The 27228-nt window shown below is 40.4% G+C and overlaps 1 protein-coding gene across 1 annotated transcript in view; it reads right to left on the reverse strand.

Annotated features, from left to right (window-relative positions):
• The window catches only part of CSMD3 (CUB and Sushi multiple domains 3), a 2043988-nt gene that overhangs the window by 513819 nt on the left and 1502941 nt on the right, over window positions 1–27228 (reverse strand). Inside the window, exons 33-35 of the mRNA XM_030189879.1 lie at window positions 21114–21227; window positions 18588–18683; window positions 9646–9849 (exon numbers count right to left, since the gene is read on the reverse strand). Of these exons, the coding sequence (XP_030045739.1) occupies window positions 9646–9849; window positions 18588–18683; window positions 21114–21227 (414 nt within the window). The remainder of the gene's footprint in view (window positions 1–9645; window positions 9850–18587; window positions 18684–21113; window positions 21228–27228) is intronic.

Genomic DNA, 27228 nt, shown 5'->3' on the forward strand with positions numbered 1-27228 from the left:
CAAAAATGAGGATGTTATAATGCCTTTGTATCGCTCCATGGTGCGACCGCACCTCGAATATTGTGTTCAATTCTGGTCGCCGCATCTCAAAAAAGATATAGTGGAATTAGAAAAGGTGCAGAGAAGGGCAACGAAAATGATAAAGAGTATGGGACGACTTCCCTATGAGGAAAGGCTGAAGCGGCTAGAGCTCTTCAGCTTGGAGAAAAGGCGGCTGAGGGGAGATATGATAGAGGTCTATAAAATAATGAGTGGAGTTGAATGGGTAGATGTGAAACAGCTGTTTACGCTTTCTAAAAATACTAGGACTAGGGGGCTTGCGATGAAGCTACAATGTAGTAAATTTAAAACGAATTGGAGAAAATTTTTCTTCACTCAACATGTAATTAAACTCTGGAATTTGTTGCCATAGAATGTGGTAAAGGTGGAGTTTAAAAAAGGTTTGGACGGCTTCCTAAAGGAAAAGTCCATAGACCCTTATTAAATGGATTTTGGGAAAATCAACTATTTCTGGGATAAGCAGTATAAAATGTTTTGTACTTTTTTGGGATATTGCCAGGTATTTGTGACCTGGATTGGCCACTGTTGGAAACAGGATGCTGGGCTTGATGGACCTTTGGTCTTTGCCAGTATGGTAATACTTATGTACTTATGTTCAAATTTAGGAAAGCATAAAAGGGTCTATTTAAAGTTTTCAAAAGTTAACTACTGATAGGTAAAAGAAAAGTTCAAGGGGACGTGTCAGCGGCAAAGTGAATGTGGGACATGGGTGGGCATGGGCGTGGCTACCAGATGGCCAGCTTTTGCGGACAATGGAAAAAAACAAAAGCGGCGTTAATCAGTATTTCACCGGGTTTACTTGGTTCTTTAATTTTCATGACCAAGCCTCAAAAAAGTGCCCCAATTGACCAGATTACCACCGGAGGGAATTTGGGATCACCTCCCCTTACTCCCCCAGTGGTCACCAACCACCTCCCACCCAAAAAAAACCCTTTTTTGCCAGCCTCTATGCCAGCCTCAAATGTCATAACCAACTCCCTGACAGCAGTATGCGGGTCCCTGGAGCAGTTTTTAGTGGGTGCAGTGCACTTCAGGCAGGTGGAGCAAGGCCCATCCCCCCTACCTGTTATCAGGGCCGGTCTTAGGGCAAGGCGACCGAGGCGACCGCATAGGGCCTCGCGCTCAAGGGGGCCCCGTGCGGTGTGCCTGAACTTGCCCCGCCCCGACTGCCCGAGCTCCAGTCCCCCCTCCCTTTGGATTTTAAAAGTTACCTCGCGTTGACGTTGGGACGGGTTACAGCGCCAGCAGGTAGCAGCAGCAGCAGCAGTCAGCGAAAAGCATGCGAGCTGCTCGGCGTTTCCTTTCCCTCGCTCAGCTCTGGTCCCACCCTCGTAGAAACAGGAAATAAGGGTGGGACCAGAGCTGAACGAGGGAAAGGAAGCGCCAAGCAGCTCTCACGCTTTTCACTGACTGCTGCTACCTGCCGGCGCTGTAACCCATCCCGACGTCGATGAGGTAACTTTTAAAATTCAGAGGGAGGAGGGAGGGAACTGGGTGGGAGGGAGGGGGCCTTTGGAGCTGGGAGCTGGGCCTTTGGAGCTGGGAGCGGGGAGAGAGGGAGGAGGAGGGGGGCCTTTGGAGCTGGGAGCTGGGAGGGGGACTTTGGAGCTGGGAGGGGGCCTTGTAGCAGGTAGGGGGGCCTTGGAGCTGGGGGCCCTAGAAGCCCTGGAGCTGAGGGCCCTAGGGGGGAGAGGGCCTTGGAGCTGGAAGGGAGCGGCTCAGAGGGAGCAGCTCAGAGGGAGCGGCGGCCGGCCCTGGAGCTAGGGTGGGGGCGGGGCTAGGGTGGGGCCCCACCAAATTGGCCTGCATAGGGACCCGCACTTGCTAAGACTGGCCCTGCCTGTTACACTTGTGGCGGTAAATGGGAGCCCTCCAAACCCCCCCAAAACCCACTGTACCCACATATAGGTGCTCCCCTCACCCATAAGGGCTATGGTAATGGTGTAGAGTTGTGGGGAGTGGGTTGTGGGGGGGATTTGGGAGGCTCAGCACCCAAGGTAAGGGAGCTATGCACCTGGGAGCTTTTTTTTTTATTTTTAGAAGTGCCCCCTAGGGTGCCCGGTTGGTGTCCTGGCATGTCAGGGGGACCAGTGCACTACAAATGCTGGCCCCTCCCACAACCAAATGCCTTGGATTTGGCCGGGTTTGAGATAGCCGGCCTCAGTTTCCATTATCGGCAAAAACCGATGCCGGCCATCTCTGACATTTGGCTGGCCCCAACTGTATTAGTCAAATATCTCATCAAGAGCCATGTCTTTAAATATCAGCAAAATATTACGGTTCGGGACTGCTCTTTGTGGTGCCGGCCAAATAGATGGCCAGCCATCTATTTGGCTGGCGCCGTTCGATTATGCCCCTCTTGATGAGATATTTGACTAAGGGACTAGCTTGAAGAATACCTGGTTCAAAGGGGTTTTCTGGGTATTTATGTCTATTATTTGTAGTTGAAGCTATGTATTGTAATTTTTTTATTTGCAATTGTAATATACAGTTATGTATTTATTGTTGCTAATTACTTTGTAAAGGTGTTGTTCCTTCATTTTTAAAAAAATGTAATCTTGTAATATGCTTAGAATTTATGGCTTGGTGGAATAAATGTTTTATTTATTTATTTATTTGTTACATTTGTATCCCACATTTTCTCACCTATTTGCAGGTTCAATGTGGCTTACATAGTATCGAAGGCGTTTGCCAAGACCGGTAGAGAAAAAGAAAATACAAGGTGATATTGTGGTTGAATAAAAGTGCAATTGATTCAGACATAATGGGGGTCAAAGGGAGGGAAGGCTAAATAATGTCCAGTACGATCGTTGGGTTTGCTGTGATGCAGAGTGTAGATATCTGTGTTGGGTCAGTAGGATATGCCCTATTGAACAAGTAAGTTTTCAATGATATGGCAATGCGTTCCATAGTTGTGTGCTTATATAGGGGAAGCTGGATGCATAGGTTGCTTTGTATTTGAGTCCTTTTCAGTTTGTGTAGTAGAGGTTTAAGTATGTTCGAGATGATCTGGATATGTTTCTGTTTGGTAGATCTATGAGGTCTATCATGTATCCTGAGACTACGCGGTAGATAATTTTGTGGATCAGAGTGTAGATTTTGAAAGTAATGCGTTCTTTAATTGGGAGCCAATGCAGTTTTTCTCGGAGTGGTTTGACACTTTTGAATCATGTTTTACCGAATATCAGCCTGGCTGCTGTGTTCTGGGCGGTCTGGAGTTTCTTCATGAGTTGTTCTTTACATCCCACGTATATTCCATTGCAGTAATCTGCATGGCTTAGTATCAATGATTGTATAAGTTTACAGAATCTTTCCCTCGGGAAGAAAGGTTTTAGGCGTTTAAGTTTCCACATTGAATGGAACATTTTCTTTGTTGTGGAGTTTACTTGGTTCTCAAGAGTAAGGTTGCGGTCGATTATGACGGCAAGTATTTTTAGGCTGAGATATGGAGGGTGTGATCAGGGGTGTTTATGGTTGTGGGATTATACTTATTATGATGTGATGAAAGGATGAGGCAGTGTGATTTTTCAGTGTTCAGTTTCAGTTGGAATGAATTTGCCCATGGTATTCAAGCCGAGCTTGATTTCGTTGGTGATTTCTGTCAGATCGTGTCTGAAGGGAATGTAGATTGTGACATTGTCTGCATAAATGAACGGGTTGAGGCCATGGTTGGATAAGGCTTTGGCCAGAGGGATCATCATTATATTGAAGAGTATTGGCGATAGTGGTGATCCTTGAGGTACACCGCAGTCTGCTTTCCACGGCGGTGATATGTTTGAATTTGATTTTACTTGGTATGTTCTGGTGGTTAGGAAACCCTTGATCCAGTTAAGTGTGTTTCCACCAATCCAGAGGTGATCTAGAAGTCTTAGTAGTATAATTGTGGTTCACCATATCGAAAGCGCTCGACATGTCAAATTGGAGGAGAAGTATGCTTTTAGCTGTGGCTATTTCCTGCTTGAATTTGGCCAGGAGAATGACTAGTACAGTTTCCGTACTGTGGAGGGGGCGGAATCCTGATTGTGATTCGTGTAGTAGTGAGACATTGTGCAGGTATTCAGTGAGTTGTTTGGTCTCCAGGCTCTCCATCAATTTGACTACTAGTGGGATGGATGCAACTTGGCGGTAATTGGTGAGATCATTTGTTTTTTTTTTCTTGGTGTCTTTTGGTATTGGGGTGAGTAGGATATTTCCATGTTCCTTATGGAAGAAACCTTTTTGGAGCATGTAGTTTAGATGGGATGTGAGGTCCATAATGAAGCGGACGGGGGGCGGATTTAATTAGGTGGCTGGGGCAAGAGTAGATTAAATTAAGTAGTAAATTAAATTAAGATGGATTTCAGAAAATTCACCGTTTATTCCTCAGATAAACAGCCTAAAATCTGTTTTACTCTTTTGGGATCTTGCCAGATAATTGTGACCTGGATTGGCCACTGTTGGAAACAGAATACTGGGCTTGATGGACCTTTGGTCTGTCCCTATATGGTGATGCTTATGTTCCTATGTACCCCCATGATATGCCTCCTAATTGATTGCTGAATTTTGAATGCAGACGTTTATATTATTCTAATCCGCTATGTAATTCATATTAAAAATGGAATAGAAGTATACAAATACAATACAGTATGATTTTTACATAGTTAGGAGGTTATTCTACAAAGATGGCACCAATATGCAGATGCTACGAACACACATAAATGACCAGAATACTGTCATATATATGAGTATGCGTGCACATAAGCAAGTAAATGCCAGTACTCCAGCTATGTACTGATGGTGCCTACACGTGATAGCAAATAGTGTGAAAAGTGGATGTACACATAGGTGGAGCATGGGAAGAGTGCACAGTTATATGCGCAAATTACAGAATACTGTACTTGAAGTACATTTTTTAACACTTTAGGTTCAAACATTTACACAAGCTGTATAGTTGGTGCAAGTGGGGGTCCCAAAAAACAACAAGGCAAACAATCTGCAAAATCCAATATGGGAAAGAAAGCCAGCAGATCAATATCACAACAAAAAGATTTTATTGAAGATACCGTGTATGAACAAATCACCCTTTTGCTCTTTAAAAAAGGGGTAAGCCGGCAGCATACTTTGTAAACATTCTTCATTAAAACTCAAGACATCTTTTCAGGGTGAGAAAGACATGATTCCTGCCAAAGCAGGTTCAAGAATGCCCAATAATGGGTGATTTGTTCATACACAGTATCTTCAATAAAATCTTTTTGTTGTAATATTGATCTGCTGTCTTTCTTTCCCCTAGTTGGTGCAAGTGTTCATACCTAAATTATATGTGCATACTTGTACTTCTATGCTAGTAATCTATAAAGGAAAGTAAGTGCTCATTTTCCTTTAAAAAATAAGCTCCAAATAGATGCTTTTTTTATAGAAATGTCCTCTTGAGGGTAATTCTATAAAGTGTGCCTATTTGGGGTCTATTCTATATAGAAAAGTACAGTTCTACTTTTCTTTGTAGAAAACCATCATAATATGCCAAGAACAAATACCCAGTTTTGTAAAATTGCATTGGCTGCCTATCGAGGCTAGGGTTGTTTTTTAAATTTGATTTATTTATTTATTAGAATTTATTTACCGCCTTTTTGAAGGAATTCACTCAAGACGGTGTACAGTAAGAATAGATCAAACATGAGCAATAGGCAATTACAGCAGTAAAAATATTCAAAAACAATACAAAGTATGGCATGGAGGGGCATAATTGAACGAAAACGCCTATCTCCATGGGCGTTTATCTCCGAGAACGGGTCCGTGAAGGGGCGGACCGAAACATATTTTCGAAAAAAATAGACGCCCATGTTTTATTCAACAATGTGTGAGCTGGGCGTTTTTGTTTTTCAGCGATAATGGAAAATGAAAGCGCCCAGCTCAAAAACGAATAAATCCAAGACATTTATTCGTGGGAGGGGCCAGGATTCGTAGTGTACTGGTCCCCCTCACATGCCAGGACATCAACCGGGCACCCTAGGGGGCACTTTTACAAAAACAAAAAAAAAGGTAAAAGAGCTCCCAGGTGCATAGCACCCTTCCCTTGTGTGTTGAGCCCCCCAAATCCCCCTCAAAACCCACTGCCCACAAGTCTACACCATTACTATAGCCCTAAGGGGTGAAGGGGGGCACCTACATGTGGGTACAGTGGGTTTGGGGGGGGTTGGACGACTAATAAGCATTAAGCAGCACAATTGTAACAGGTAGGGGGGATGGGCCTGGGTCCACCTGCCTGAAGTCCACTGCACCCCCTAACAACTCCTCCAGTGACCTGCATACTGCTGCCAGGGAGCTGGGTATGACATTTGAGGGTGAAAATAAAAAGTTGTGAAACATCATTTTTTTGTGGTGGGAGGGGGTTAGTGACCACTGGGGGAGTCAGGGGAGGTCATCCCCGATTCCCTCCAGTGGTCATCTGGTCATTTAGGGCACTTTTTGGGGCCTTATTCGTGAAAAAACAGGGTCCAGGAAAAGTGTCCTAAATTCTAGCTAAAAACGCATACTTTTTTCCCATTATCAGTGAAATGCGCCCATCTTTGTTCGGCAGATAACCACGCCCCAGTTCCGCCTTCGCCACACCTCTGACACGCCCCCATCAACTTTGTCTGCATCCACGACGGAGTGCAGTTGAAAACGTCCAAAAATCGGCTTTCGATTATACCGCTTTATTCGGTTTTGTAAGATAAACGTCCATCTCCCGATTTAGGTCGGAACTTGGGCGTTTTTCTCGTTCGATTATAAGCAGGATGGTATACTACTTACAATGTCAACACAATATGTAATAGAACATTATAATTGATAGTGAAGGGTAAAGCAAAGATGTAACATATAGATAGGTAAGAAATTAGCTTGTCCTCTTCAAAATCACGCACAATTTGGTGCTTAATTATTTTATGATCATTTCCACTTTTCTGTGGTTCAGAGGGTAAGGCGGAAGAGTGATATGGTTTTCTCATTCCTTTCGGTTAAGGGGAAGAGGAGTCTACATCTATTCGAATTAGCATTGACCTTTCAGGCAATAGAGACATTTGAAAGATGTTGCTGATATTTTTTAATGCTTCCCAATCACATTCTATTTTTGAGAAACGGGTTAAAACACGGTTGTTCCAGTAACCAAAATTATCTGAATGTGACTAACATTTTTTTCTATTCCCAGAAGATTGTTCTGATCTCTTTGACTGTGTAACCTGCTTTGAACTGTGAGGCATTAGCGGGATATAAGACTAATTTATTATTATTATTATTATTACCAGTCAAAGATCTGATGTAAATGATTGCACCTATATCTCTAAACAATACATGCAAATTGTATACATGTAATCTCCTGGTAAATTGGGAATGAGAAAGGGTGTGGATTTCCCCAGGGGATTACTAGAACTGGTTTGTAGTACTCTGCAGATTCACTGTGGGGGGGGGGGGGGGGTAGTGTCAGTGGGAGGGTGAAGAACCCAACTCAAAGAGATGTAATGGGAGATAAGTGACAAGGGATGTCATATGAGGGGTGGATTTAAATGTTATAAAAGTTGTACTGTTATAGATCACATGGTATTTGGTTGCCTTCACTCCTGCCAGGACCTGTGAGGAGAAGGTGTAACCTAAGGTTGAACCAAGGGTAGTAACTGCGAGGAGAGCTCCGGGTGGGTAGAAAGTGTTAATCCCTCCCAAGAGCAGAGCAGGAAGAAGCCTGTTCAGTGCCATAGGCAGCAGCTTATGGAAGTGCACCTCTGGAGGTAGAGGTGAGGTCCAATCCTGACTGGTTTTCGCAGCTGGGCAAAAGCCCAGTGGGACTCTTGCAGCGGAAGGAGCGGAAAGTCAAAGCCTTGAATTGTTCTGCCAAAAAAGGATGAGTATTGCAGGACTGGATGGTATTGTAAATATGTAAATACCCTAGGATTATCAACTCAGGAATTAGCTTGAACTGTTACAAAAGCCTCTATCAATAACATGAACTGTTTGTTACAGAAAAGTATGAAGTTTTGATATCTGCTTGTTGAAGAGTTACAGTAAAGTTGTGGTTTTTAATACAAATCCTGGAATGGAGAGTTTCATTGGAGTACTAGTGAAGCTAATTTGCTCATAGACTAAAAGAAGGACCACACTGTTGTTTGTTACCCTGCCAAGACTGAGCAACTTATTGTGACTGTTTTTGCATGCCTCTTATGTGTTGAAGATTGTTTTTGATGTGACAGCTCTTTGTTTGATTTTGTTTGCACATTTCAATTTTTGATTGCACCATTGAGCAATACTGGAGGTTTTTTGACCAATGATTAATTTTTTAACTGTGTACGTGTGGATTAGCTGATACAGCGGTCCAGTTCAATATATAGTTGTTTGCCACAGCTGTATGAGGTCTTTTTCCTCCTTTATTTTTTCAAAAAAGTGGAAGTGCCAGTATAACAATTCCCTGTATATTTTGGGTTATCCCTATTACCTAGGGAGTGAATCTGATCTGTGTGTAATTTTTACCATTGTCTTTAGTATACCCCAATATAAGCCAAACCACAAGGATAATAGATTTTATATATCACACCCTTAGAAATACATGTGGTGGAGTGTCGCAAATAAAACATGCATTGACATTTAGCCCACTTGTCTAGAAGACCATCCACTTAAGCATCATTCTATAAATATATACAAATCTTACATAGTACCTTTCACAGGTAGGCATAACCCATGGGTAGAGTGTAAGCAGAGGTACTTTTACACATTTTTGTTATAGAATAATTGAAGCTACATGTATATCTACACTTCCCCAGCTGTAAAGGACTAAAATACAAACTAACACATGCGACCAGCTTCTCATACATGAGCACACAACTGTGGAACGCACTACCATCAAAATTGAAAACAATTAACAAAATAACTATCTTTCGCAAATCTCTGAAAACCTACCTCTTCAACAAGGCCTACCACAACCATAACACTTCATCAACCCACCCCAACTTAAACGACGTCTTTCTTTAAATGTTTACTTAGTTCTTCTCTGTCATCCTTGATCTCTTTATAACACCAATTTGTATCTTTTAACATGTATTGGCGATGCCATAACAGATCTTTGTAAGCTACATTGAGCCTGCAAATAGGTGGGAAAATGTGGGATACAAGTGCAATAAATAAATAAATAAATAAATAATATCTCTGGCATTTAGGTGCAGGCATTTACAACAGTTTTATAGCATGTGTTTTAACTCTTATGTTAGCCTTTTATAAAGGAAAGTAGGAATCTACTTTTTATTTTTTTATAGAATAGGTACCACAGAGGCACTCTCTAGGTGTGTACATATAGGCACAGTGTTATAGAACTGCCTCTTTTATATACAAAATATCTTCAGAAAAGTCTAATGCCAATCCTAACAAAATATTTGATCTGCAAAAATTCAGATTTCTTTAGGTCCAGTATGACAGCTACTATTTTGCACCAGAGAAAATTCTGAAATGGAAGAAATCTTTAACGACTGAATAACTATTTTGCTAAGGCCCATTATATTCATCAGGGTGAAGAGAAGAATTTAATTGAAAAAATGTTCTTTTTTTATATACAAATCCATTAAAATTAAGAAAGCATTGCATACTCACCAATACAGGTAGGTAGGGAATCATTCCACTGTGCCAAAGCATTGGGTACTGTATCACATCTTATTGCTGTTGATCCATGAAGAATATATCCCGGATTACACTCAAAAAGAACTATTGAACCAACTGCAAATTCATTTCCAATTCTTTTACCAAATCTTGGTTCAGGCACAGAGCTGCATTGAGTAGCACTTGTTCTAGGAACAGCTGTACAAATCATAATAAATCATGGATTCTTACTTTCATATTTAATACGGAACACAGGAAAGAATGTTCAGACATAAGTACTATAAACAATTTCAATGAAACATGTTAATTTTCATTTTGTATATTTGCATAATCTTAATATGAAGTTTTCAAAAGATTTTTTTAAATATTTTTGTATTGAAACTGAACTGAGCTGTTATTCATTCTGCATATACTTTGCATCATAGTTACCTCATTAAGGCATTTGAATGTGGATAAACACACGATAAACTTTATATTTTAATTAACTTACTACATCAGTAAATCATATCTGAACCAGCATAGCTGAAATGGGTTTTTAAAGTACAGAGTCAGCTAGGCATAACATTATCTGCATATTCCAGTCAACTCAATAAAGTGATGGGGGTTTGGGACATGCATTCGCATTTCAATCAATCTTGTTTAATTTTAGCTTGCACTATTTTATTTGGCACATACAAAATAATGCATGACAATTATAACATCATTTAGGTGCACTTAAGCCATTAATAGAATATTAGTGCAAAGCCATGCTGGCATACCAAAATGTAGGTGCATCCACTTACTGCAGATCAATATCTAGTGAAAGTTGGTATGTCTAAGTGCACCAGGCAATGTGTGTACCTGATAGTATTCTGTACGTTGCCCATGTAGATTGGTGACCGACCTATGACCTGCCCATGGATCACCCCAAGGAGGTTTTATTACAGGAGATACATGAGCCTATCTGGCCTATTATCTGGGCTGAAGGGGCATGAGCCTATCTGGCCTATTATCTGGGCTGAAGGCAATGGGTGGAGCTTGCCGCCATATTGAGTGACCCCAAACATTTGCAGATGCTATTGAAAACAATAGCAAACTTGTGAGGTTGATATTGTTTTAGTAAACCTTATTGATTTTCACATTCTTTCTGTTAGGAGGGGATCGGGGGAGATGTAAGAGGGGTTGGGGAGTTTTCAAAGGGTCTGTGAAGGCTTACTATGTGTGTATTTTTTTAATTTGACAGCTTTTCTTTTATTTATTTGAAAGCTTCCCATACATATATATCATGAAATATAATTTAAAATCATTAAAACAGAATAACAAATTATTGTCGGACGTTCAGCTATAAACCCAGCACCCAGGAGAGATAAGCTTAAAATCAGACAATGTGCAACACACTGAATTAGAGGTGGGAAGAAGCAGGTAAGAAAGTGCTTAGGTGGCAGTATATGAATATAGCTTCGCGTCTAAGAAGTTAAAGATGTTTTCTCTTTTTTGTACCTATTCTTCATGTTTGTGGAGTCAGGTATTTGGATTTTTCTTCTCGGTAACTATTAGCTGACAGCAGTCTATGGGAGATGGCTTCCGTTTTTTGATGTTATGATGTCTCCTGCATTAAACCTTCTTGGTCCACCCACACTCTACTCACATCTAAGTTCCCTTCACAGTTTACACGCTAAGCAACTTTGGCACAAAATTTATAATGCACTGCCTAGCACTAAGGCACATAAATGGCAATTATTGACACGCCTGATGCATGTAAGTGCTACTGTTCTATAGACTATGCGTACATGTGGCATCAAATAGTAGGAACAAAGTTATATAACTAGGGTGATTATTTTGTTTTAGTGTTTGTTGTTTTCTGTTGGAGCACACCAGAATGAAATGGCATGAAAATGAAATTGAACAAAATAGAAAAATAACAAAACTAAACTAAAATGAAAGTTTTTTTCCTGCATACCCTATGTGTATTGGGGGTGGGAGGGGACTGCTGCTGCTAGAAGAAACTAATAATCATCAAAATGGGTAAATATGTGTTTAATTCCAACCTAATAAGAGGAGTTTGTATTATATACCAGGTTAGTTTGAGGGTGTCCCGTTCCACTAAGAGGAGAAAAACTTCCCCCTATATATAGTAACTATACCAAATGGAACCTCAAACCTCCAAACAAGGGACCATTCCAATGGAATTTTAACACACCTTATATAGTACGGAGTGAGTTAATATCATAGGTTCCTCCCAAGAAGGAAAAAGAGAAAAAAACACTCAGACGAAAAAACTCAAATTAACTGAGGTAAAAAACGAATGGGATGAAAAAACTCTCTTTCCTTCTTGTAACTATAAATAGAATGAACACCTAACCCAAACTAACCCGCCCAGACTACCCCCAGCCTAAAGAAAGACTACCTAAAGAACACCCCAGGGGAAAGATTAGAAACACTCAAGGGAAACTATCAGGCAAGGATCCACCTACCTACCTACACAAATAAATTCCCAAAGCAGCAAAAGAATAAATCTAAAGATTACTTAACTTGGTTCAGGCAAGGCTGCTTCATAAAAAATATTCCCCCGATAAGGTCTCCGGAGCCTTACAACAAATCTTCAGCTGATGAAAAAACGCCAGCCCTCCAAATCTTCAACCGGTGAACAAAGCTTTTTCATCCCATTCGTTTTTTTACCTCAGTTAATTTGAGTTTTTTTTGTCTGGGTGTTTTTTCTCTTTTTTCCTTCTTGGGAGGAACCTATGATATTAACTCACTCCATACTATACAAGGTGTGTTAAAATTCCATTGGAATGGTCCCTTGTTTGGAGGTTTGAGGTTCCATATAGGAGGAAGTTTTTTTTCCTCTTAGTGGAACGGGACACCCTCAAACTAACCTGGTATATAATACAAACTCCTCTTATTAGGTTGGAATTATTTCTGTAGAGTTTGCATTCTCCAATAGTTGTTAGAGTTTTAAATATGTGTTTATTCATAAATTGCCTGAAAATTGCCCTTCCTCACTGTGGTTAAGAGTATGTAACTCCTGAAATTAACCAGACAACTCTTTTCAATTTCGGCCTCTAACTTTGTGTACTTCTAAAATCCTTCAAAAGTACCTTTAATTCTGTCTGCAAAGTTAGAATTGCTATAAATTTACTCACTAACTGTAAGGTAATTAAGAGTGATATTATCTTGAGAAAAGTATGCATCTACTGAGGTGCCACGCTGTTCTTTGTAATATGTTATTTTGAGGGTAATAATGACATTTATTTTCATTTCTACAATGCTATTTTACCTGCTGAACATGGGGCTTTGATTTTTGTTCAACCTGTTCATGGTCAATTTAATTTAAAAACTATTTGAAAAATTGTCAAATGCTTGACAATTAAGATTTCACGATGAAGAGCAAAGAGAGATTTGCACTTAGGGTGAAGAGATATATAGAAGCAGCATGTGAAAATTGGTGAAAAACATTTGTATGCTGATTTATAGATTAACCATGAAGTGATACTTGTCTGATGATATGGTTTGTGCAAGCCAAATGCATCGGATTTGTGCGGATTTGAGCTGGGCGGTATCGTTTTTCAGCGATAATGGAAACCAAAGGCGCCCAGCTCAAAAACCACCAAATCCAAGGCATTGGGTTCTGGGAGGGGCCAGGATTCGTAGTGTACTGGTCCCCCTGCCATGCCAGGACACCAACCGGGCACCCTAGGGGGCACTTATAACAATTAACAAAACAAAGCAAAGTACCTCCGAAGTTCACAGCTCCCTTCCCTTGAGTGCTGAGCCCACAAATCCCCCCCAAAACCCATTCCCCTAGATGTGGGTACAGTGGGTTTGGGGGGCGGTTTGAAGCGCTCCCATTTACCACCACAAGTGTAACAGGTGAAGGGGATGGGCCTGGGTCCACCTGCCTGAAGTCCACTGCACCCACTAACAACTGCTCCAGGGACCTGCATACTGCTGTGATGGAGCTGGGTATGACATTTGAGGCTGGCATACAGGCTGGAAAAAAAAAGTTTTTAAAGTTGTTTTTTTTGGGTGGGAGGGGGTTAGTGACCACTGGGGAGTCAGGGATGGTCATTCCCGATTCCCTCCGGTGGTCATCTGGTCATTTAGGGCACTTTTTTGGGACTTGTTCGTGAAAAAAAAGGGTCCAAAAAAAGTGACCCAAATTTGTGCTAAAAACGCCTTTCTTTTTTCGATTATCGGCCGAGGACGCCCATCTCTCCTCGGCCGATAAACACTCCCCAGTCCCGCCTTCACCACGCCTCCAACATGCCCTCGTCAACTTTGGCCGTTTCCGTGACAGATTGCAGTTGAAGACGCCCAAAATTGGCTTTTGATTATACCGATTTGGACGCCCACGGAAGAAAGACGCCCATCTCCCGATTTGGGTCAAAATATGGGCGTCTTTCTCTTTCGAAAATAAGCTGGATAGAGTAATATGTAAAGAGCAACATTTACAGGCCAAAACAGTAACTGAGGAGATTTAATCAGACCTGTGAGAACTTATTAGTGTAAGTATGAAGAAACAGTGTGTTTTAAGCCTATAAAATGTATTGGATAGTTTCCTGCCTAAGGGGCCCTTTTACAAAGGCGCGCTGAAAAATGGTCTGCGGTAATGTAGACTTGTGTTTTGGGTAAATAAACATTTCCAGATATTCGAAAAGACAAAACATACATGTTTTAAGATAAATGCCTCTGCCAATTTGAAATATACTACGCAAGTAGTGGTCCCTGCATTGAGAAAACGTCCAGCGCAACGGCAGGACTTTCCCTCCATGTGCAAAACCTGCAGATATATACCTCTGCACATGGAAGAGTGTTCCTCATTGTGGACAAGTATCTCTATGTGCAGGGAGCCAAATTTCTCCATGCAGGAATCTGGTCCTCCTGTGCCTCAGGCACAGGAGAGAGATATTTAAGCACCACTGCCACCTGCCACCCTACAATGTCTCCATAAGGGTATGTAGATCCATTAGGAGCTGCCTGGAAAGGTGAGTGTGAAGCAGTGTCCCCTCCCCCCCCCCCATCACATCACTACTCATAGGAAAACACTGAGCATAGGCAGGCTGAGATGTGAGTGACTTCTTCTCCCTGTGACAATACATTTTATAATTTTTTCATAATAAAGAATAACAAAACATTGATAAAATCAGAATGTCCAGAATATCCAATGACAAGTCATTATGGTGCCCCCTCCACTAACATTAAATGATGAAATGAGGTGATGCACATATCTGGACCCCATAACCCCAGTCTCCCAGCATGCTGCCCTATGCCTACATACTGAGGGGAACATAGGCAGCAGCTCACAAAAGTACATGCAGCCACTCAAAGGTACACCTGATTTACCCCACCTCCTAGCAACATTGCACATACTCTACAGAAAGGTCACCGTGCCATCCTCTCTCCCCTTGACCACCTCAGTTCACACAGTACCAGTGCCTATGTACTGAAACCCAAAACCCTCAGTCCCCCCCCCCCCCCCTAAAAACAAATCTGGCTGTTGCCATCTGCCACAGGCTATGTGAGGAGCATTCCACAACACAGCATGTCATAAAAGTATGTATGTGAAGCCAAGAAACCCCATCAACTGAAACCTGTCTTCACCAACTAGTGTTTTGCAGATGATTTGGAGTGGAGGAGTGGCCTAGTGGTTAGGGTGGTGGACTTTGGTCCTGGGAAACTGAGGAACTGAGTTCAATTCCCACTTCAGGCACAGGCAGCTCCTTGTGACTCTGGGCAAGTCACTTAACTTTCCATTGCCCCATGAAAGCCGCATTGAGCCTGCCATGAGTGGGAAAGCATGGGGTACAAATGTAACAAAAATAAAATATACGGGGACCTTGATGTGTTCAAGCACCACTACAGACAAGATATGGCAGGAAGACCCAGGCCTCATCCAGCTTATGAAGGAGTGCCTCAGGGCCCAACATATCTACCCCTGACATTGCACACCTATGACAGCTCTGTCCTGGATCAAGTGGCAAAAAGAAACTTCCGGAACAGTAACATCTCCAGTTTTAAAAGGACCTGTCCTGGTTTCCATTTTTTTCAAAGCTTATTTTTAACAGTTAGGGCCCTGTTTACTAAGCCATGCTAGACTTATGTTAGCATTTTTAGCACAGGCTAAGCATTGGCACGCAATAACTGTGTAGATGCCCATAATATTCCTATGGACTTCTACACAGCATGTGCTAATTTTTATCACGTGAAAGAAATGCTAGCATGCCTTAGTAATCAGGGCCCCTGAGTGTTTTAGAGTCAAGTAAGTCAGTCACTACCTGTTTTCATTCATTCTTTATTAATCATTGTTCATACAGTAGCAGTAGCTTATTTATAAGCACTATATGGTTTAGTGATTTATGTATTTTTTTCAAGGATGTCCAGTATTGAAATGAATAGTTGGGTTCCTTGAAACAGCAATTTGCGAAACGTGGTCCCTGTTGGGACCCAAAAGACTGCATTTCAAACAAGCTTAGTATTTTATGCTATAAAGCACATTATAAAGCACTCAGTATGTGGTGGCACACAAAAAGTATAAAGAAATGTTCAATGTTTAGGTGCTTGTGGATGAAAGTTAAGACCTGCTGAGTCTATGACAGTCCCTTTGAGAACATATGAGCACATTAAAAACATTTATTTTTATATATTTAAAGCATTTTTCTATATGGGATATATTGTTGTATTTGATGAAACAAAAAAGTGAGGAGAATGGATGAGGATACCAACTGTTTTATATTTATTCACTTAAAAAATTCACTTAAAAAATTACATGTGCATAAACAGCGACCCGACACGGCCGTGTTTCGGCACAATGGCCTGCTTCAGGGGTCTTTATAACCTCCTCTCTTCAAAAATAATATATATGAGATATATATATTTTTTTAAAAACGAGCATCTAAATACTCCTCTTATTTTTGAAGAGAGGAGGTTATAAAGACCCCTGAAGCAGGCCATTGTGCCGAAACACGGCCGTGTCGGGTCGCTGTTTATGCACATGTAATTTTTTAAGTGAATTTTTTAAGTGAATAAATATAAAACAGTTGGTATCCTCATCCATTCTCCTCACTTTTTTGTTTCATCTTCACGGTGTCGTGAGGATTTTTTACCTCCTTTTTTGCCTTCGCTTTATATTGTTGTATTAACATTAGTACATGACCATTAACACAAAAAATAGAAAATCTGCCATTTTATGGCTGTGGTAAAAATGGCCTTACTGTGTGGGAAAAACTCGCATAAGGCCACTAAGCCCACTGAATACACTCACCTAGCACATTGAAGTGTGGCAACTTTATAAAAGCATATTTCTGCTACAAAAATAATTCTTTGTGTATGGAAGTACCTTTGAAAATTGTGGGGCCCTTTTACAAAGATGCGTAAGGGCTACGCGCAATACCACCCAGCTACTGCATGCCCCAGGCGGTAATTCTGACTTTGACGTGCACCATGTGGCTCTTATCTGGCGGTAGATGACAGTGTGCACGCACTGCATTCCTACCACCTGGGTAGCGAATGAGATCTTACTGCTAAGTCAATGGGTGACAGCAAAGTCTCAGACCGAAAATGGACGCACACAGTTTTTTTTTATTTTGATGCATGTCCATTTTCCAAACTCTTAACAAAAAACTGTTTCCAGGACGCAGTAAAACTGGTGCGGCACGCACACAAAAGACTCTGTCACACTGCCACAGGTCACTTTTTGCCATGGTTTATTAAAAGGGCTCCTGTCTTTCCAATGTGAATGTCTTGTTTTCATTTACTTTTCTAAACTTAGGGGCCCTTGTACGAAGGTGCGGTAGGCCTACCGTGAGGGTAGCACACGGCAAAACAGCACTAACACCGGGTTCACCCAAGCACCCTGCGGTAGTTCTGCATTTGACGCACACCATTTCCCAATCTAGAAAAGAATTTTTATTTTTTAGTGTGGGGGACGGCGAGTTGGCACTCCCAGCAATAATTGGGCAACATGGGTGCATTACTGTGTGCTGCCCGATTACCACACAAGTAGCATGCGAGCCCTTACCACCTGCTGAGGTGGTGGTGAGGATTCAGATGGAAATGGTCATGCACTAATTTGGAAATTTAATGGCAGAAATCCAGTCATTTTAGAGCCATGCTAAAAAGTGACCAAAGTACACGTGAAACCCACATGCTAAAACTACTGTCGGCCACTTTTTACAAAAATAAGATACAAATTAAACAAAAATGAATGTATAATAAGTATTTGTGTTTATATTTACACATAAGGTAAACATAAGGTAGTTAAAACAGCTTGATTACTTGCACAAGAAATACATTATTCCTCGGATTCTATATATTCCACCCAAATTTATTTGTTCAACTTTGTGCACACATCAGAAATGCGCATGCAAATAAATTGAGCTTAGAAACATCAACAGTTGGGTGCTAACAACCAATTATTGATGTTAATTGGCAGTCTTAAAATTTGCGTGCGCATCTCACTGGGCACTATTCTATAAAGCATGACGCCTAACTTCAATTGCACATATCTGAAAAGAGGGCATGACCAGGGGCATGGCAGAGGCATTCAAAGTTGCACATGGATTTACAGAATTCACACAAAATGTCCTAAGCTAGGTGCTGGCAATTATACCTGATTTAAACAGGCCTTACGGTACCCAACAGTTAGGTGTAGGATCTGCACCGAATGCTATTGTATAAAGGGCATGCTCTCTTTATAGAATAGTGCTTATCGCTGAATTTTTTTGGTGCTGAATTTTTGGTGTCATTTGCTGAATTTCCTCCTATGTGCTAATCAAGATGCCTTCTGGGCGCCTATATCTAGATGCACTGTTATTGAAATATTCCTTATGTACTTAATATATTTCTAAGTAAAATGTCTTGATACTGTACATAATTACTCTTTATTTTGTTCTCATTAAAGTATCCAAGTTGAAGGACTGTTTGAATCTCTTAGTTCATGCTTTTTATATATTTACCTTGGTAGACAAAGTGAAATCCCTTGGCTGTGACTGGACCAACAGAAGTAAAGCGAATTATGATCTGGTTTCCTGAACTTAGTGGAAGAGATTCCCCTACTCAACAAACCAAAACACAAAGATATCATAAACAGCCTTCATCGAGTAAAGAAATACATTGTGGTATCAGTTCTACCTGTAGTTCAAAACATTCAGCAATGTCACCTAATTAAAATGTATTTCTAACTTCAAATGGTTAATATTGCCAAATCAAGGTACATGGAATATGTGACTAACTTACACTAACTAAAAAGAAAAAGCAATATCCATTGATATCTGATCAAATGCAATGTGGGAAACTATAGGGCTCATTTTCAAAGCACAGACTTACAAAGTTCTATAGGTTACTATCAGGCTCATTTTCGAAAGAGATGGATGTCCATCTTCCGACATAAATCAGTACTTGGACGTCCATCTCCCAGAGACGTCCAAATCTGTATAATCGAAACCCGATTTTGGATGTCTCTAACTGAAGTCCATTGCAAGGATGTCCAAATTTCAAGGGGGCGTATCATAGGCATGGTGAAGGCGGGACAGGACTACAACTTGGACGTTTCATGTGGACGTGTTTTTATTACGAATAAGGCACAAAAATGTGCCAGAAATGACCAGATGACCACCGAAGGGAATCGAGGTTTGACCTCCCCTTACTCCCCCAGTGGTCACTAACCCCCTCCCACCCTCAAAAAACATCATTAAAATATTATGTGCCAGCCTCTATGCCAGCCTCAGATGTCATACTCAGGTCCATGACAGTGCATGCAGGTCCCTGGAGCAGTTTTAGTGGGTGCAGTACACTGCAGACAGGCGGACCCAGGCCCAGACCCCCCATACCTTTACATTTGTGGAGGAAACAGCGAGCCCTCCAAAACCCACCAGAAACCCTCTGTACCCACATATAGGTGCCCCCCTTCACCCGTAAGGGCTTTGGTAGTGGTGTACAGTTGGGGGTAGTGGATTTTGGGGGGCTCAACACACAAGGTAAGGGAGCTATGTACTGGCATGTCAGGGGAACTAGTGCACTAGAAATGCTGGCTCCTCCTGCGTCCAAATGGCTTGCATTTGGACGTTTTTGACTTGGACGTCTTTGGTTTCGAAAATCGCCAAAAGTCAAAGACATCCAAATCTAAGGACATCCTTGGTATTTTTGAACTGAAAGATGGACGTCCATCTTTTATTGAAAATATGCTTTTCCCCACCTCCGGATTTGGACGTTTTACAAAGACGTCCAAATCCCAACTTGGACGTTTCTTTCGAAAATGCCCCTCCAAGAAACTTTGTAAGTCTAAGTGCTTTGAAAAAAATGTGATATTTAAAAACAAAAATCAAACCTGAGGAGAAAAAAAACCTCAGCTACAAAAGAGCAATGCCTACAGTAACAACTGAAATAGCAAGCTCATATTCGATCATCAGCCACAAAAACTCCACTTTTTCTAATGTATATACAAAAAAAAATCAAAAACAATATAATATTTCCCCAAAACACAGTTTATTATTGTAATGATGTTGAAGTTATGTTCAGTCCCAATTATATTCATCTGTACAATAATTATTCAACCAAAAAGTTCAAAAAGAGGCATGATGTCTTTTTAATGTTGCACTTCAAACTTCACATATTCCAACAAGATTCCTGTATCGAAATCCAAGATTGCAACCTCAGGGGAAGACCAGAACTTTTACTCTCAAGACATCACAAATTATCTTTCTTTCTGTCTGTCTTTTAACCACTTCCTACTCCACCCTCTCTCTCTCTCTCTCTCTCTCTCTCTCTCTCTCTTTCTTTCAGATGTCTCCATTTTTCTGTCTCATATCATGCTACTTACCAGTCTGTCACTTAAACAGCTTCCTACCCTGTCCCTTAATCCTTACCAATATCTCTTTCCTAAACTTCTAAACCATCAGCCAGCCAGTCTCTCTCTCTATCTCTTTCCATGGCTTCCAACCTCCCCTTAGTCTTGATTCCCTCCCAGTTCTCTCTCCTCGCAAAGTTTCACATTCCATTCTTCCCCATTTTCCAGTGCTCCCTCTCCAGCAATTTTTCCTTTCACAATTGTTCCCGCACCCCAGAAATATTTACCTTTCAGAGACTGCTGTTTAAAGATTGAAGGCTATCAGTGAAGGACTACAAAAAAAAACTATCACATTCACACCTCCAAAACCTTCCCTACTCACAGAAGTCTTCTGTTTCTAACTGTATAAGAGCAGCATAATGGAAGCAAGGTCCCTACAGTCAGAGCAATACTGTCTGTTGGATGGAGGATGCCACATGAAGGCTTTGGAAGTTTGCAGATCCTATAAATATATATAGGATAGGATATAGATTCTTTATCAAATATTTGCTGACTTGGTATTGTTTATGTTTGTATTGTAAAATGTTCTTGGTACTTAAAAATGTAATTTGAATCCAAAAATAACTATATCATCTTTTTATAATCAACAGTAAAAACAATGAAATAAGCTAATGTGGCAATTTTATTAAAAAAATACCTGAATGGGATCCCGACAAAGAAGATAAGAGTGATGACTGTTGAGTTAGCCCATCATATACCTCAACTACATCATGCAGTGATGTTTGAAAAAAGACAAACTGACCAAATACCACTGAGAGAGAGAAAAAAAGAGACAGAGAAAGATAAAAATATTATAAAAGACATCGAATAATAATAATATTAATAAATAACTTTAGTTTTTTCAAATCAGAATCTATGCAGAAATGTGTGCTGATCCATCATGTGATGTGACATATTGTACTGGTAAGCCAATTTTTTTTACCAAGATATCACAGCCCTTTTACAAAACTGAGCCCACCTCTTCAATGTCGCTTTCGGCACCTAACCATTGTACCTCTATCCAGGAAATCTAGACTGCCTCAATCTTGATTGACTGCACTTTTTGTCCTTTAGATTGTAAGCTCCTTTGAGCAGGGACTGTCCTTCTTTGTTAATTGTACAGTGCTGCACAACCCTGGTAGCGCTTTAGAAATGTTAAATAGTAGTAGTAGTAGTAGTATGTCCATATGTGGGTCATTCCCAAATGCTAAGGCCATTTATACTGCAGGGATAAATTAGCTGATTTTTCAATTACCAGTATTAATGGCCACACACTAATTTTTCCATCTGCGTGTGGCCATTTGTGAGTGAGCCCCTACTGCCACCCATTATATTGGCAGTATGGGCTCATGCACTAATCGGTTAGAAAATGGCACAGCATACCCACTCTGCACCCCCAATGCTAAATAAATAAATACATCATATTTCTTAGCAAGTGAATAGTGTTCACACATACAGATATTACTGCACAATGTCTGAGCGTGCACTGCAGTAAGGCATTCTTTGCTGTGGTAAACCAATATTAGTACTTACTGCAGCTTAATAAAAGGACCCCATATAATTTATTCATTGTTTCACAACTGGCTTAAGAGGGGCCAGGTAACTAAAAGGTTTTCAGATCTAATGTTAACAAAAATTTCTATACACAATGCACTTTGAGGCAGGAGTATTGTCTGTCAGAGATTGTCAGGTTGCTTGCATCATCCTATCCAAAACATGTTCCTTTTGTGGAACGGATTCTGAGACTTCTCTTGTACTACAGATCTGAACAATGCACATGCACAGTCCAATTAGAAGCATCCCTAGAAGGCTCTTGAGTGGCTTAGTCATTTTGGATCTATAGACAAGATAGAGGTGAAACTTAAGTAGCAGGCTGAAGTGTGTGTTACTGTTGGAATCCATATGAAAAGGGAACAGTTCTTTGGTCAGTCTGGGAAGGTGGACAAAGAGCTGAGGTTTGAGATGTCTGAAAACAGAAACAGAAGTCTTAGACTCAGGGAGAGAAGGGATAGGGAAAAGAGATTAGGAGAAAGGGAAATGGTTGTGAGAGAAGGGAGATGAGAGAGGGGAAACAAGAAAGGGAAGGGATGGGCAGTGGGGTAATAGGAGGAGCCATAAGTAGAAAGAGATACCAAGAGGAAGAAAGGTATGGGACAGAGGGAGAATAAAGGGAAGGGTCTAGGAGTATTTTAGGCTTTTTTTCACTGCAAATATTTTGTAGGTATCAGCTTCTAATTCTTTGTGAATGTCCTGACAATCAGATCTTGTTGTAATCCTTTAGGAATGGAGTTGAAACATCCTGTATTTCAAGAAGGAAAACATCAGTCACATACAAGTAGGGGGGAAAAACATGTTGCTGTCTTTATTTCTATATTAAAGTTCATTTGATCCTGTAGTGATGCAACATGTTGCACCACTACAGGACATGTTCAATATAAACAGCAAGAAAAGAATAGCTGAGAATTTTTTTTTCATGTAAAGAAATAAGAAAAAATATAGGATCTTAACCAGCGTACTAAAATCACACAAATAGCCGTATGTGTAAGTAGCATACCTTCAACTTACTAAACCAGTTAGAACTTGGGTTATTTCTTTCACAGTGTGAAAAAAAATTGGTCTACTATCAATTACGGACCTCAAAACTTCCAAGCAAGGCAATTCTGCATAGAATAATTGCTCCTGTAAAGAGCGCCTTTGCTATATATGGAGTGTGGTAGCCGTGTTAGTCCACTCTTAAGGTTATCAATAGAAATCAAACATTTGCTTATTTCCGATCTGAAGGGCAACCTTCGAAAGCTAATCAAGAAATGTATTAAGTTATGTCCAATAAAAAAGGTATCATCTTATTTTCTTTTCCATGTTTTATTTTGTTTGATTTCTATTGATAACTATACATGGAGCAAATCCTGTCACTGGTCCCAATATATTTTTATTTAACCTGGTAAAAAAAAAAGCAAACCAATGTAAAAAAAACTTTATTTATGGAGAAAAATCATTGATTTGAAAAGATAAGTCAAAAGACATTGTGTTGGGCACTGTTTTTGGGCAGAGAGTCATGGTTATTGAATACAGGCTTGCTTTAGATTAATTAACATTATTGGATTACATTTTCTATAAATAGTTTTGGACACTTTTTCTCACAGTAGTTGGAGTTAGTTGTTTAAATGTTGTTGTTTTTTGAGAAACCAATGATTTTTTTTCTCCATAAACTGATTTTTTTTTTTTTTACATTGGTTTGTTTTTTACCAGGTTAAATAAAAATATATTGGGACCAGTGATAGGATTTGCTCCATATATATCAAAAGCACGTTTTACAGGAGTAATTATTCTCTGCAGAATTGCCTTGCTTGGAAGATTTGAGGTCTGTAGTTGATAGTAGACCAATTTTTTTTCACACTGTGAGAGAAATAACCCAAGTTCTAACTGGTTTAGTAAGTTGATAGGCTTGAATTAATTACCGGTTAGTCCCCGTTTGCATTATTTGAGAAATCATAAGTAGCATACTATGCCATAATCCCCCAAATTCTATATATGGCGCCTTACGTTTTGTGCACTAATTTGGCCGCATGGCCAAATAGTACACACAATTTAATTAACAAGCCAATGAGCACCGCTGATAATTGGTACTTAACAAATTAGCGGCAATAATTGGCTTTAGTTAGAATTTGCACGCACAACAACTTTATAGGTGCATTCTATAATGCGGTGCATGTAAATTCATGCATGCAGTTGAAAAGGGGTGTTGCAATGGGCATGGAATGGGCACTTCAAAAGACTATGCTCACTATCATAGAATAAATCCGATCTGCGTCTAACTTAGGTGCAGGTATCTTGGCCTGGATTTAAGTGGTCTAAATGGGTGTATCTAAATTTTAGTCGAAAGAATGGCACATGAGCATATTCTATAAAATACACCTAACTTTAGGTGTCATTTATAGAATCACGCTAACTGCTAGATTTTCAGCACAATTTTTAAGGCGCCATTCATAGAATTTGGCCCCATGAGTACTTTTGTTTGAATATTTTTAGTCTGTAATTATCTTTGCTTATATTTAGGTTATTCTTGCTGTACAGGACCAAATTCTATAAATGGTGCCTTTAAAAACAGCACTGAAAAACCATGCGGTTAGCATGAGTCTATAAATGACGCCTAAAGTTAAGCGTAGTTCATAGAACATGCTCACATGCCATTCTTGAGACTAAAATTTAGGTGCACCCATTTAGGCCATCTAAAATCAGGCCTAAATACCTGCGCCTAAGTTACGCACAGATCGGGTTTATTCTATAATAGTGCACATAGGTTTTTGAAACACCCATTCCACGTCCATGGCCATATCCCCTTTTCAACTTTGTACATTAGAATTTACATGCACCGCATTATAGAATACGCATAGAAAGTTGTACTCATAAATTCTAATTAAAACCAATTAGTGTTGTTAATTGGTTGTTAAATACCAATTATCAGCGCTAATTTTATTTATATATTTATTTTGCACATTTATACCCCACGTTTTTCCCACAATTTTAATCAATTAAGTTGTGCACGCTATTTGGCCATATGGCCAAATTAATGCGCACAACTTAAAGCACCATATATAGAATTTGGGGGGGGGGGGGGTAAATAAATACATAAAATGCTGTCCAGCTCATGGCTTAAAAAGCTCTAACACAATCTTATATCTATCAGAAGCTCATAACAAAGATGCATGAAAACTGATAGAGATACCCTATCCAAAAATATATATTGTTTCACATTCATAGAACTTTAGTTTTAACCTTAGGTTATTCATCCAAATATAGAACTTTAGTTTTAAAAGAATGATAATGATATCACTGTAAGAGAAAATCAAAACAAAACAAAAAAAATACTTTGTAACCATAAAACACATCACATTTTACCAAGGTGCAAACTTCAGTTATAGCAATCAACCATGAGCCTCCAAATGCCAATCATACAGGACAGGCACATAAAACAAAGATGCCTTGTTGCATATGATATATTGTATAGTAAATATGAGGAGAAGAGGATTTAGATAAAAGAAAGTTAGCAAAATGAATCGCATCAAAGCTTTCCTCACTGTAGTAGACAGGCATGGTTAGTAGTTGTTCTATGCAGTAAATACAACTATATAGATCAGGTAAGTAAATTTGAGCTCCTGGAATAAAAAATCTCAACAAAACCTTTAATTTCATTTATTAAATTTCTAATCTGCCTATCCCCTGAAATCTAGGTGGCTTAGAACAATATACAAGAAGGCATAGAAAAACAAATTCCTTGAAAAAAAATGTTATATTAAACATATATGTCCTCAACTTCTTTTGAAAAGCGAGAAAATCCTTCTCCTGCAGCAAATCCAGTAGAAGTGGTTCCACATTTCTTACTCAAGGGGAAATTCAGCACTATTGTCTGATGCAGAATTTACACAGAATTTCCCACCTCTACAGACTGCGCAAAATTTTGCCTTTCCCACATGCTGTTGCAGTGCAGCATGGGCACAGATGCTCCATTTCCAGCTGCCTCCCTCTTTCTCTGCATACACTCCACTCCAGCGCAGCAAGAAGAGGAGCTGCATGGCCACACATCGGGCTGCTTCCACCTTTTCTGCCAACTTGGTCCCCAGCAGTTCCTTTATGCCACACGCTGTATGGAAGACCACACAGCTCAAACAGCTGGTCAGCTCCTCCTCTTGCCACACTGGAATAGGGTGTGCACAGGGAGGGAGGGATAGAAGGAACCAGGAAAAAAGGTGGAAGGAGTATATTTTGGGGGACTTGAAAAAGGTTGATGAAGTGGGGGGAGGCTGGAGAAAGATGGATGGAAGGATTTGGGGGCTTATAAAAGGTGGATGAGGTGTCATGAGAGGGGGGAGCAATCACGTTCGATAGTGTGGTGTATCTGTCATGGGGGGCTGGAGAAAGTGAATAGAGTATGTGCCATGGCGCTGGAGAAAGGCAGATGGTACATGTGCATAATGGGGTGGAGGGCTAGAAAAGGTGGATAGAGGATGTGTTTGCCATGGGAGGGCTGGCAAAAGGTGGATGGAGTGCCATGTAGATTGGGACAGAGAAAAGTAAGGTGGGCAGTTCCCTGGGAGAGGGGGAAGAGATTTTGGGGGTGGAAAGAACAAGGGTCTTGTTGGGAGTTAGAGGAGAGCATAAGGACGGCAGTGAAGACTGAGGGATGGGGAAAGAGAACACTAGAATACAGAATACTGCTAGAGGGTAGAGGATAGGTGATCGAAGAGAATGAAATAGGGGGAGAAAAACTGGATAGGGGGTAAAGAAAAACAGGGAGTGAGCTTAACCAGGCAAGGGGATATATTCTAAGAGAGAAATGTAGAAAGGGGAACCTGCTGTGGTGGTGGTGGAGGTGGGGGGTTATTTCATGCCTGGGGGAAGAAGCCAGCCCCTATAATGGGGAATTCTGCTCAATAAAAGTATAAATCAAGTGTGCATAGTTTTCCATTTTTTTACACAGAATTTTCAATGTCCCCAGAAGTAATTCATGTCCTGCTACTGAGAAGGCATGCATGTCTAAAATGAAGACACACATAGAAACATGCTGACTAGATTGCAAGATATGGGATGGCGCTGCTAGATTAGAGCAACTAACAATCAAATGATAATTATGCATAACAAGCATAGGCACTTGAACTGTGCCTGAAGCTCCACAGGCAGCCAGTAAAGTTCAAGAGGAGTTAAGTGACCATTTTTAATGTCCTTTTATGATCCATACTGCATCACTTGCTGCCAACTGAAGAGGTTTTGCCACT

The sequence above is a fragment of the Microcaecilia unicolor genome, chromosome 1, assembly GCF_901765095.1.
Source record: "Microcaecilia unicolor chromosome 1, aMicUni1.1, whole genome shotgun sequence".
NCBI lineage: Eukaryota > Metazoa > Chordata > Amphibia > Gymnophiona > Siphonopidae > Microcaecilia > Microcaecilia unicolor.